Consider the following 13,545-nt stretch of genomic DNA (forward strand, 5'->3'; position numbering starts at 1 on the left):
TCTAACTTTATACATAATAATTATGATAATTACTAAATATTTTTACTTCTTATTACATTTATAAAATATTATTTTTCGAAAACGTTTCGAAGTTTGAAAATACTATAGAACCTTCACATTATTTTAAATAACAATACTCAACATATATAGTAACTTATTATTTATCTCGACAAAGAATACGATTTTAAATTATTGTACAAAAAAATTTTTTTTTTAAATATTGGAGATTATGCTAATTTAACACATCGGATACAGACAATACAGATTATTATAATAATGTAATGTGATCTTTTATGAGTCTTTGGTCTTTCTTACTCATAAGTTTGTTTTTGGTGAAAAGTACTCAATATACTCGATAGTGATAATGAATTAATTAAATTGGATATAATTTTGTTAAATTATTATTTAAAAAAATGAATTTATTGTTTTATTTTATTGTTTGTATTGTTTAGTTGAATATAGTTGCAGTTGTGTATACATTTTTTTATATTTGTACTAGTAACTTGCAATTTTATTTACGTTTGTTTAAGATAATAAAAATACCTGTATTCCGGTTTTAAAATAAAAAATTTCCGAAATACCGGTATTGAAATTTTCCATCGGTATTGCATTCCCTAGTATAGATATATGATTATTATACAGTTACAGAATTTTATATACTTTTCAGATTTTTTTTAATTTTTTAAGATTAAAAAACCATAGTCTTTACTATTAAAGTGAATTATTACTATAGTAATCGATGATTCACGAGTTAACTGTGGCGATTCCAAGCGGCTACAAATGAAATATTTACTAGACTAGTTACCACTAGATTAATTTAGCAGGATTACTGGATTTTTTATTTTCACGTTCGTTAAAAATCGCTTTATCCATTATATAAGGCAATATGATTTGAATTGAAGGAATTTCATTAATCCGAGGTATGCTATTTAAATCGCATTAGCTGCTGAACGGAAGCATTAACGCCATATTGCGATTTCCCATCAAACCTGCACGATCAGCACACACAAACGAAATATGCTGCTAATCTTTTTATGAATAAATTCAAATAATTGTATCGAAGAGTTAGAAATTAAATTGAAATCATTCCAGAAATATAGCATCATTTATATTAAGTATTAAGTATACAATTTGAATCTTTATGTAAAAATCAATGTATGTATTTAAATCAAGAAAATTTAAAAAAAATTATATTAAGGAGGGAGCCTGCTTTAAAGGCTATAAAAAATCGCTTTTTTTGAGGAATTTTTAGAGAACGAAATAAATATTTAATTGAAACGAAACCTTCAGGTTTTATTGCTATATATTTCAACATTCTTTTCAATTTTTTTCATTAAAATATAGGACGTAAAATGCCGGCTATAAGCATTTTGCCGATGCGCCACGAGCGTGCAGGTGTCATTTGGCTGGAAAGATACAGGTCACAATTTCTAAACTAAAACTAAAAAAATATTGATTTTTGGGCATTTATATTATTATATTATTTATATTTGGGCAAAATTCTAATAATATATTCACACATGTTTTAAGAATACATAGTAAAATTTTTGAAGAAAAAAATTAAATATTTTTTAACTTATCGTCGATCTCCAACAGCGCGAAAAAAAGCCCTTCACTGCTGCAGTAATTCCGGCCTTTTACGTGGATGAAATTTAAAAAAAAAATTCGTTAAACTAGATAATATAGTCTGTAAAATGACCTACGATAAAAAAATAAAAAATTGACAAGTTTTATAAAAAAAGTCGAATTTTACCCAAAATTTTGGTCGTTTTTGGACTGCCAAAATTCGATTTCTGATCCGATCAAAAAATCGATAGTTCATTTTACGGAGAACTATATATAGAACATGTAAAAAAAACATTTGATAGTGATCGAATCATTTGTTTTTGAGTAATCGCTGCAGCAAATTCGGAAAATGCTGTTTCGAGAAAAACGCGTTTAAAGATAAAATGATCGTTATACTATATACTATATATATATACTCTTTAAATGGCTGTAACTCAAAAACTATTTAAGATATCGATTTAAAATTTTGGTATGTTATTTTTAGAGGTATAACCTATCGAAATATGGGAAATTGAAAATTCGTTTTTTTGAAAATTTCACACTAGGTGTGCCCCTTAAAAAGTGGGTTAGTTCTAATTTTTTTAAAGTTTTTTGGGTTCAACTAGAATAGAATTTAATCCTAAATACAATTAATTTTGTTTCTTTTCAATAGGACGTTTAGTTTTTTTCTATTTTTCCCGCCAATTAGGAAGAATTAAAAAAATTCAAAACCGAGAAATCGCGCGTCGAAGTTTTCGTTCCGCTTGTATACATGCTTGACGCTAGCTCACTATTTCTTCTGCAATTTCGAAAATAATTGGAATTTGTTTCTGGAACTTATTTTTACATATTTTTTTTGGCTAGTTTTGGAAGACATTTTTGCAATAAAAAAATCTATTTTTTAAGCCTCTAAAGCAGGCAACCCACTTAAGTTTGTGTACGTATATAGGTAGAATTTTTTGTGAGGTCATCTTTATGCACCACTCGTTTCTGTAAAAATTTTTTTTAGTAGGCAGCAAGATTAGAAAATAAAGATTAGGATAATGCTTTTTAGGTTTGCATAACGTAAATAATTACATCCTATGTTTGCCCATAATTCAACATATCTTTTATTTTCCAGTTTCCGAATAAATCGTGTCGAGGCTGCCATCCGACCAGCTCAGGGCGACTGTGCCGAATCGCTAACATTATATGACGCTGATGGGCCCGATGACGCGAAAATCATCAAGACTTTCTGTGACACGTTCTCTAGGCCCATGGAAAAAGTCGATTTTGTCAGTTCCGGGCGATCGCTTTTCGTTCGCTTCGAGAGCAAAACGGGAAGCTATAGCGGGTGAGGAAAAAACATAAATTGTCTTCAATATATAAATGATTCGATGTGATATTACAACACTGTTGTGAATTTATCAAGTCATTATAGAGGTAATGGAGCTGGGTACTTGATTTTTTTAACTTTAACTTCCCGAAGAAGGATTTTATGTTTTCATCAAAAAATCCGATTCGCTAATTTTATGTTTTCACGACGTTTCAAACCATTCTGAATCGAATTTAACCAAATTTGGAAAAATTACATATGTGAACAGATTTTTTGTGTAAATCGACGTTTTCTCAAAAACGTACGGAATACTTTAACTCACTCATAAATTAATTTATTTTTTATTGATTAAGTCGATTATTTACACATATCGCCTAATTGCCTCAAGGCAAAATACTAATACTAACTAGTTTAATTAAGATATCTTGAACTACCCTGATTATGTATCTACAAAATAAAGGTGAGTAGATACTGTAACTATACATCACGAGAAAAAATGCGGTGTTACAATTTACTTTGTGCTTGGGGGTAGTTATGACAAAAACCAAAACTACTCGTAATAAAATATACATAGTGTCACCTGCAATACAATTTACATGTGCACTAGGGTTTATACAAAAACCGACATTTCAGAAAACCGGTTTTCGAATTTTAATTCTACTAAAAAACCGGTTTTAACCGGTTTTCGAATTTTATATAGAAAATAAATTTTTACTCGAATTTGCTGTAATTTATCCGCAAAAGTGTAATTTAGAGCAGACTGAATTTATTTATTGACTGAATTTATTTATTGTTCAATTTTATAGATAATAAACAAAATTATTTTAATTTTAATTAGTAGAACAAAAAAATAATAGTTTATCTTGATTAAAAACTTTGGAAATAATTATTCGTTATTTATGCATCATTTGCACATATAAGAATGAAAATATTTTTGATAGTAAAAGGAAAGTTTTCGGATAAATAAAAATAATACATTTTTAAATTAAAAAAATTAATTAAATTAAAAAATATTACATACATGTTAATACATACTTGTTAATATCAATTTTAGTTTTAAAAACAATTAAGCTAAACTCGAGTATTGTCTGTTCCGAGCAATTTTAAATAAATAATTTTAAACATTCTAATTGTTTTTTGTTTAATAAAATATGATTTCAAGAAACTGAAAAGGGGAATTGCTACTTAGATGTGTCCTTTGTTTACTCACAAAATTTTCTGAAATGGAAAATATTCTCATACTTACGACCAAATTATGCTTAAAGGTTTTTAAAACCTGATATCATAATTCTAAGTTTTTTGTTCTTTAATTTGTGACTTCTGGAGTTTAAACTTTTTTTTTAAGTTTGAGTAGAGGAAGTTACTTCTTCAAGAAAAAGTCACACTGATTGAAATTAATATATACTCTGGTATAAAAATCTAAATTCATATATACAAAACCTTTCTGGGAACCATTGCAGACTGATGAAATATCAAATGCTATTGAACCGATATGATTTCAAGACTCAAAACGCTTTCATCTACTTTTTATATTTTTATTTGTCATTTTCCCTTTTTTCACTAAAAAGCCGGTTTTTAAATTCCATAATTCTCGCCAAAAAATGGTTTTTAAAACCGGTTTTTGAAAACCGACAAACCCCAGTGTGCACACATCTTAATGACATAATACTATGCAATCATGTTAAATTAGTAAAAACTAGATAAAATTGGCTGAAGTATAAAAGAAACTTTTATTTATACTTGAATATTGAAATAATGGAATGAAATTAATATACCCAATAAACTGAAATATTCGAGATGAAACCATAAATTTCGGAGTTTGTTATTAGCATTAGTGCATTATTTTTTTACCTCCCTCCAGATCTTCTCTGTACTACTGGGCGCATTACGATTTCTTCAACGACACCCGCTGGGGCATTCCAGTGCCGAACAGCGTCTGCGACGAGACGTTCCCCGCCTGGCGCGTATTGAAAGGAAAGCTGCGGTCTCCGCTAAATTCGCTCGTGTACAAGAGGGCCGCCGGATCCGACGTGAGGTGCCGTTATCGCTTCGTCACCGACAAGAGACTATTCTCGAGGGTTGTGCTGGATATAGTCAGCCTCAATTTCAAGGTAGGCGGGTTGGGGCATGGCTTACTCAAATGTACGAACATCAAGTTATTTTATAATTTTTATATAAAAGTAATTTTTAAATTACTTATAGTTTAGTCACTGAAAAAGATCTAGTAATTATTTATGATATTGTATTGTTTCATAAAAAAATTGTTATATTTCCATTTCTAACAGATTCGATGTAATTATTCTCGCAAATCAGTCATTCTCGTTCATCATTTCCCTTTTTCCGTTAAATATCTTAAATTCCTCAAAGTTTATATCGTTGTTTAATTTGTATTCAGAACATAGTTAGGAAAATATTTTGCACTGATGAACACGTCTGCATGCATTGTAATATCGCCATCCATTATTTCAGAGCCAACGCGTTGTGAACAGCGGTTGAATAACCATTATAAAATTCAACATATTGGAAATAATTCGTAACACAAATTTATCATTACGTAGTACAATCTGTTAAGAATTTATACATGAATTTTCAAATAAAGAAAAATGTCATACCGAATTAAAAAAGAAACGAGGATGGTACATGAAGTTTTTTATATTGTAACAATACCACTCAGATATAATATTTTCAACATATGAGAAATAAATTCAACCATTCACAGCAAGAACCGGTGATACTCATAACTTTTTTTTTTTTTAAATCGACACGATAATTTTTGATCGCTGTGGTAATTTAGAAAGCAAATAATGCAAAAATATTTGCCTGAATTCACTCTGTAATTACCACAAGCAAATATATTTTCCGAACATAATACTATTATGGTACAATTCATAGACCAAAGCTCAATTTATTATATAAGTAGGAATATTTATGTGTCATTTACAAGCACATTTACCTCTTTGAGATTGCTACTAGGGCACAGCGAGTGTAACCGCCTAAAAAAAGGTTATTTTTGGGAATTTATATTAAAAAAACTACTTTATCAATAATTTCAAACTTTTAGGAATATATTTATACATGTTTTAAAAATACATAGTAAAATTTTTGAAAAAAAAATTAAACATTTTTTAAGTGACAAACGGCGTGACAAAAAAGGCCCTTATTGCTGCAGTGATTCCGGCCCTCTACGTGGATGAAATTTAAAAAAAAAATCTCGTTAAACTAGATAATATTGTCTGTGAAATGAACTACGATAAAGAAAAAAAATGACAAAATGACGGCGTTTTTTAAAAAAAAGTCGAATTTTACCCAAAATTTTGGTCATTTTTGGACTGCCAAAATTCGATTTTTGAACCGATCAAAAAATCGATAGTTCATTTTACGGAGAACTATATATAGAACATGTGAAAAAAATTTTGATAGTGATCGGATCATTTGTTTTTGAGTAATCGCTGCAGCAAATTCAAAAAATGCCGTTCCGAGAAAAACGCGTTTAAAGATTAAATGATCGTTATACTGTATACATACTCTGTAAATAGCTGTAACTCAAAAACTATTTAGGATATCGATTTAAAATTTTGGTATGTTATTTTTAAAGGTATAACCTAAATACGAAAAAATTGAAAATTTGATTTTTTGAAAATTTTACACTAGTTGTGCCCCTTAAAACAATTTAATTTTTCGGATTGTTTTAACTAGTTCTGTATATTTTATGTATATGATATAATAATTTTTATATATTTTTTTACTTTAATTGAGCGATTATGAATGCGTCATGCACAGAAAATGTTTATCTTGTTGTGATCACTTTAAAAGCAATTTAATTTACCAGAATGCTTTAGCTAGTTTTGTATACTTTATGTGTCAATCATTATAATTTTTATGTCCTCAAGTTATGTTTTATTGCAGTTCTATCAAAGTTTTTATATTATTACCATGTGAAGGTAAGAATGTATTAGTTAGTGCATATTTATCCTGAAGGTGGTCAATTGGAAAGAAGTTCACCGAATAATTAACATGCTTTTATTGTGATAATTTTCATTTTTCCAGGATCATCCTTACAGCACCGGTCCATGTACGAGATGCATGGACGATCGCGTCGATAAACTTATGGCCTGGGAAGGCACAGGAATTGAGCACGCAGGACTCATGACCTGCCTATGTACACCGCCTACAAGGCCGATTCGTCTGGTGTCATCCAGCGATCAACTTACCTTAGAAATGCTTGTACAAGGTTCCCATGCAGCAGCGAGTTACTTCAAACACAACGCCGCGCTTTTTGAGGCCCGTTACGAGTTTGTACACGGACCACTATGTGGACCTATTTCTATGGGGCCAACATCTGATGGCGAACTTGTTTACCCATACAGAGGTGCTTTAGGGTTACCCTTGCCAGATCCGCCAAGAAAAGAACGTTGTATATGGACAGTAAGAGTGGCCGCACAGCGGGATCTTTGGCTTCATTTAGATAAGGCGAGGTTTGCCGGACGCAGTTGTGACGAAGGCCGTATCGAAATTGCCCTCGCTGGTCGAGCTGAACCAAGATTTATTGTTTGTGGTGAGAATATCAGTGTCGCCAAAGACCTACCTATTTTATCAGCCGCTGAATTAGGTGCAATAGATGGCCCGGAAGGTCCACAAGAACCACCACCAGTCACAATCCAATATAGTGGTGATGGTAATCCGTCTAGAGTCTTATTCCGCTTGGTTTGGACAGAATTATATCATCTACCACGTAATGCTGATGGAACTTTAGCTACATCAAAATATACCGAGTCTGGTGACAATTGTGAATTTGCTTGTCCTGGAGGCGCAGGCTTATGTATACCGACAAGATTGGTTTGCAACGGCGAAGAAAATTGTCCTAACACCACATCATTCAATGCAATCGATACACGCTATATAGAAGACAATCTTAAACGCATGGGCTTGTGGCAACATGAAGATTTACGCAATTTGAAATTTTTAACAGACGAATCACCGGCGATATGCAACCGAAGGGACGTGAGTGATTTACAATGGTTGGGCGTTGCAGTAGGAGCTGCTTTAGGAGCAATTTTAGCCGCACTTTGCCTTGTAGCTTTGTGCAAAGCTTGCCGCCGAAAACGAGACTACTGACCAAAAAGTACAGCCACTACTACACTTTTCAACTACAATAATAAATATTAATTAGTTTTGTAAATAAAGCCAGAAGTACTATTTCCAAAAATTAATCACAGATATATTATTTTTTTACTATCTTGCAAATACTTCATGCAAAATTCAAAAAACGATGATATATATTTATAAGTGATTTATCTGAGCGCGTGTAAAATGAAAATTATCTATTCTGGAAATAGTAAACTGTCTGGTATTCACCGTATGAGCACAATATACAAATTTGGCGTGTAGTGTGGCAGCACAAATCACAAATATGTGGAAGAATTGAATGTCTGGATTTTTATTCTGAAACTGTATTTTAATCAAAGCAAACTGTTGATATTAAAGCATTTCAAAGCATGTGTGACTAAAACTGCTAAATTTGAAATACTATTTTTGATCTTGCAATAAATTTAAAACACGAATCTAATGTATGTATTATATGTATATAAACCTACATGCAGGATATTCATGGGGCTTAAATATAAATTAAACTAAAAAAATCACCAGTTATTCAGATAAATTTATTGCACTATCTTAAAATTTCATGAACAATATCAATAAGAAAATATGTATTCACGTATAATAGATTTAAAATAAATAAGTAGTGACGTTGAAATAATTTTAATTTAATTATTTACGTAAGGACAAACATATTTTTCAAATGCATTAGATAATAGTGAAATCAAATTGAAAATTCTTACTGAGTACTAAAACACAGCATAATAATTTTAAGTTAAAAGCAAATTTTACAATATATTAAATATTTCTGAACATAATATTTTTATTATTGAAAAGGTTGCAACGCACAAAACAAAAATATATTTGTCGCTTAATATATTTTTGTTTAATTTATTTTTAAATGTTTCTATTGACAATGACAATGTATATATATTTAAATAAACATAATATTAAAATTATTGAAAGGTATTAATTAAAAATAAAGCTAATATATTAAATTCATTTATTATAATTATATAATTGTACAAACATGTTCACAAAATTACAATTGTAAAATAAACTTAAATTATATTTTAAAATTTTACCTATTTCACTGCCAATTGATTTAATCTATATGATTAGTGTATAAAAATATTCTCATTCATAAATCTTATTCATCAAAATCTAGCATTATATTTTATGTGTATAGCTGCATAGAAAATCGAAATTAGAATTGTAGTTTACTATTTATAAAAAAAAAATAATACAACTAAAATTGTTTGAGAATCGGCCTCTCACACATATATATGTATATATTCTAAATTGTACATAAAATAATTTCATGGATTTGTTAGAGGGTAAGTAATACTAATTGTAATTTAATGACTATAGTAGAATGTTTCACGGTTAATTGTAGATGTAAAGAAATTCACAAAATTAAACATATTGTATTTAATATATTTTTAAAAAATATTTAAAATAAATGAGCGGGTTTTATTCATTTTTATTTAACTTATATTAATCAACAGAAAGAAGCATAAGAATATCACTTGCAAATAAAGGCATAATTGTAAGTCGACAAGTAAGATTTGTATTCTTATAAAGGTAAGCAATGAAAATTTTGTGTAATAGTAAAAGTAGATATTTATTTCAATAATATGTTTTTATGTTTTAGAGTCACTAACACAGAGCAGCCTCAAATCTGCAGATAAATACTCAAGAGGATTTTTACCAAATTGAGTAATTTATTTTTATTTAAATCAATTTAATAATAATCGATCAATTACATACATGATTCATGTAACAAATACATGCAGCTACTAAAGTTAAAATTATTAATATTTTTTTAATATATAGGAACAAATGTTAATGTGAAATGCAGCCAAAATAAATTTTTGTTTGTTGGTTTATGATTTAATCCAAAGTTTTGCCCTTTTTTGATTTTGTAGAGGTTTTGAAAATCATTGAGAATATAATTCCTGTGGAAATAATACTTCGGCTACTTACACGTAGGTGTTAAGGTATTACATAACTTTTGCTAACAATTTTTTCACAGGTTTCATTCGCATCTGAAGAAAACGTAACAGCCAGTTAATTGGGAACTCTAAAGGTTTCAATTCAAATTATATTTTCAAATTAAAATTGATTAAAAATTGGTAAGTGCTTCTGTGTTTATTATATTTTATTTAACTTTGCTTTTACGATTTAACTAGCGAAAAAATTGAGCAATTGAACAATTGAAATACCAGGGATTTATATACGTCACCTTTTTTTTTGTTTTTCGGTCACATTTTCCACTTCCCAAAAATGTCTGCCCACATAAAATAGTTTTAATTATTATGAAATTCCAAATCCCAATTAATTATCAAAAAAATCAGTTATTTTCATTCATGTTCAAACTAAGCGATTAGTAGAAGAGCTTTTTTGATAGGTATAAATTTTGTTTACTTACACAAAATGTCAAACTGTGATAAAAATGATGTACTTGCGTCAAAATGTGATCCCTGTAAATCAAAATGCAAAAATACTAAACCAGAACCAGAAGCAAATGTACCACCAGATGAAGTCAATTATGATGAAGAATTTAGAGAAGGAATTCGAGATCTTGCATTTATTGGCATGGAGCTCGAGGATCCTATCGGTATAAAAAATCGATGAAAATAATCATAATTATAATATATATATATATATATATATATATATATATATATTATAATTATCTTCTATATATATAAAAATAAGTCGGGTTTTCCTTCCTGACGAAATAATTCCAGAACGCACGAACCGATTTCGACAATTTTGCATTCGTTGGAAAGGTCTCGGGCTCCGCAAGGTTTATAGCTAAGAAAATTAGTTGTGCATGGCATCGTGCCTTAATGCAAATTGCTGGAACTTTACGCACCGTATATAAAAATTCGAGTAATGACATTAGTGAGAATTATCAGAATTATGCTTGGTTAAGTCAACGAGCAATTCTTGCTGCAAAGAATAATGATGTACACGCACTGGATTTCACCATTCAATCAAAAATTGCTGACGATTTGGTGACATACCAATGATTCCGACTGGTCTTCCGTTTGACTTCAAACGATTGCAATTTCCAGTTCGACTTGCGTTCGCAATAACAAGTCTCAAGTCCAATCGCTTAGTGTTTGCGGGATAAATTTCAAATAGATTATTTAGAAAATTATTGTTTTTCACATGGGCAGTTATACGTTGCCTGTTCACGGCCATTCCCTTTGTTTGTGTTAACGTCAGACCAAAAAACAAAAAATGTGGTTTACCAAAGAGCACTCGAATGAAACGGATAATTTGCGGATTCACTTTCATTTACTTAGAGAAGTTCAACTGAAAGACACTTCATTTTTTGTAATCGAAATAAAATCATTACTGTTGTGTTAAAATCAAAATTTTCCTTTTCAAATATAAAACAAACAAAAAAATTCTTCATCTTTCTCACGAAACCATCTGGTGGCGAAACGGAATTCGTTGGGTTTGCTAGTATATTATAATTTACAATGTAGTAAATATGATGATACATGTACAATGAAATTATCATGACAAAACATAGAAAAAAAAATATTTTGTGTAATTTAAAAAGTATGAGCTTTCAAGTACGGTCCAGAGTTTTGGTCAAACTCAATTGGCAGAATGACATACCTGATACTGAGATCCAGTATAATAAGGAATATGTATTTTAATTCTTGATTGTAGTTATTTGTTATATTTTGTAGTCATTAACTTCATAACATTATTTTATTATAAATAATATTAATATAATATTTTTATTAGATCGTGTCCTGGTTGCAGAATGGGTTAGACGCCTGGCCAGCCGCGAACCCTCAGATTTGAACGAATCCCGAATGCGCAACGAATATGTTCAATATATGCGAACTATGGTTCCAGTAGGTCGTCTATCATTTCCTTTCAATAATCCACCAGACGATAATCCTTTAATACCACTTGCAGAACTGTTGGCCAACAATCTCTCAGCTCAGATAAAATACCTACCAAGAGCAGGTTATAATACATATATATATATATATATATATATATATATATATATATTTAACTAAAAAATAATTTGCATTGTGTTACTGAATATTTGTTTTCAACTTTCAGGACCCATTTTTCCAGTTATTAGACAAAGCACACCAGATGGTACAGGAAACCTTTGCATTAAATATACCGACAAAGGATTATTGTGCTACATGTCGGTCGAATCAGGCGAGGTTGAAACAGTTGCTGAAGTCGAGGAAGAGGAAATATAACTTACTTTCAATATATCCTTTTTATAAAAATTTAATTTATAACTGCGAAAAATTGAAAATTGATAATTAAAAAGTAGCTGTGTTATCCTGGCATTCACACTCAGTTTATTGTAATACTACCGGAGCTATTGTAATCAAACATAATGATCAAAACCTAAAAACAAAGTAACAATAAATATATTAATATCGATAATATATTTTTAAAAAAATCAGTTTGATTTTAAAATATAAAGTTAAATGTTTGAAAAATAGATATTCATAAAAATATAAATAATTGCTATCTGGTAACATTTTATAGGATTAAATGCTTATGTACAATAAATTTTTCTTCTAACATTTATTTTATAACATTAGAGAGTTAAAATTTTTATTTAGTGAATGAATTCGAAGGGGGGTTCGACAAATAATCACAAAATATTACGTGGGGAGGGAAGGGTATAGTAAGATATCAAGTGCATTTATTTTTACCTAATTTTTTTAAAAGAATCGAAACATTTTAAAATAAAATCAAAAGTTTTACAATTGATTATTAATTGAGTAATTTGAATATTACCACGTATCACCAAAGGGAAGAAGGGGTTCAAAAATCATTAAAAAATCGATCACGTGGTTAATGTTGATTTTTTTTAAATAAATTGAATGAAGTAACTAACCTTTTAGAACATCAGATCACTTTATGTTTCGTAAATTAATACAATATCAATATAACAAAATAATATAATACAACATTATTTTAAAACTTACTGGTAATTATAATATAGAATTGCTAGGAGCTTATATTACAATACAGCTACTTAAACAATTTACCAATCACAAAAATTGTTTCACGTTATCGAAAATTGATAAATTTCAAGCAAATTGTGATATATAAATCCGAAATTTTATGTTTCAATTTTATATTCTTAAAAAAATGATGCACCTGCACACTTCTGTTTACCGTGAAAAACAATTTACATTCCAATCAAATAAAAAAAGTAACATTTTTTTAATAAGCCCCTAATTCCCTTACTGATTTTATTTGCGTATTACTAACTAGAACTAACGTGAATAAATTAATTGCGTTTTACTATTAAGGGGTTACACCACTGTAGCAGTAAAAAAAAAACGTATGTTTTTGCCATTTTTTCGGACGGCAGGAATAGTATTAAAATGTTGATATTAAAGATAGTTATTGATTTTACTTTAAAGTAACAAAATAAAATATAATTGTAAAAAAAATTAAAAATGGCGGTACTACAATCATTTCGTCATCCGTCAAAATAACTACAACAATTTGAATTTTTTGCTTTCGAATTTTCAGTAGCACATTTAAAATAAAATTTTAAAGTGCCCATCATA

The 13,545-nt window shown here is 29.3% G+C and overlaps 1 protein-coding gene across 2 annotated transcripts in view; it reads left to right on the top strand.

Annotated features, from left to right (window-relative positions):
* The window catches only part of LOC113372307, an 81,582-nt gene extending 73,082 nt beyond the window's left edge, over positions 1-8,500 (top strand). For both annotated transcript variants that reach the window (XM_026612632.1, XM_026612633.1), the window contains 3 exons: positions 2,666-2,878; positions 4,722-4,971; positions 6,908-8,500. In XM_026612632.1, coding sequence (XP_026468417.1) covers positions 2,666-2,878; positions 4,722-4,971; positions 6,908-7,975 — 1,531 coding nt within the window. In that variant the 3' untranslated portion in view covers positions 7,976-8,500. The remainder of the gene's footprint in view (positions 1-2,665; positions 2,879-4,721; positions 4,972-6,907) is intronic.
* The last annotated feature ends 5,045 nt before the right edge of the window (positions 8,501-13,545 follow it).

The sequence above is a fragment of the Ctenocephalides felis genome, unplaced genomic scaffold (assembly GCF_003426905.1).
Source record: "Ctenocephalides felis isolate EL2017-DRISC unplaced genomic scaffold, ASM342690v1 CF-g0.4_SCAFFOLD_01604, whole genome shotgun sequence".
NCBI classification, from domain to species: Eukaryota; Metazoa; Arthropoda; class Insecta; order Siphonaptera; family Pulicidae; genus Ctenocephalides; species Ctenocephalides felis.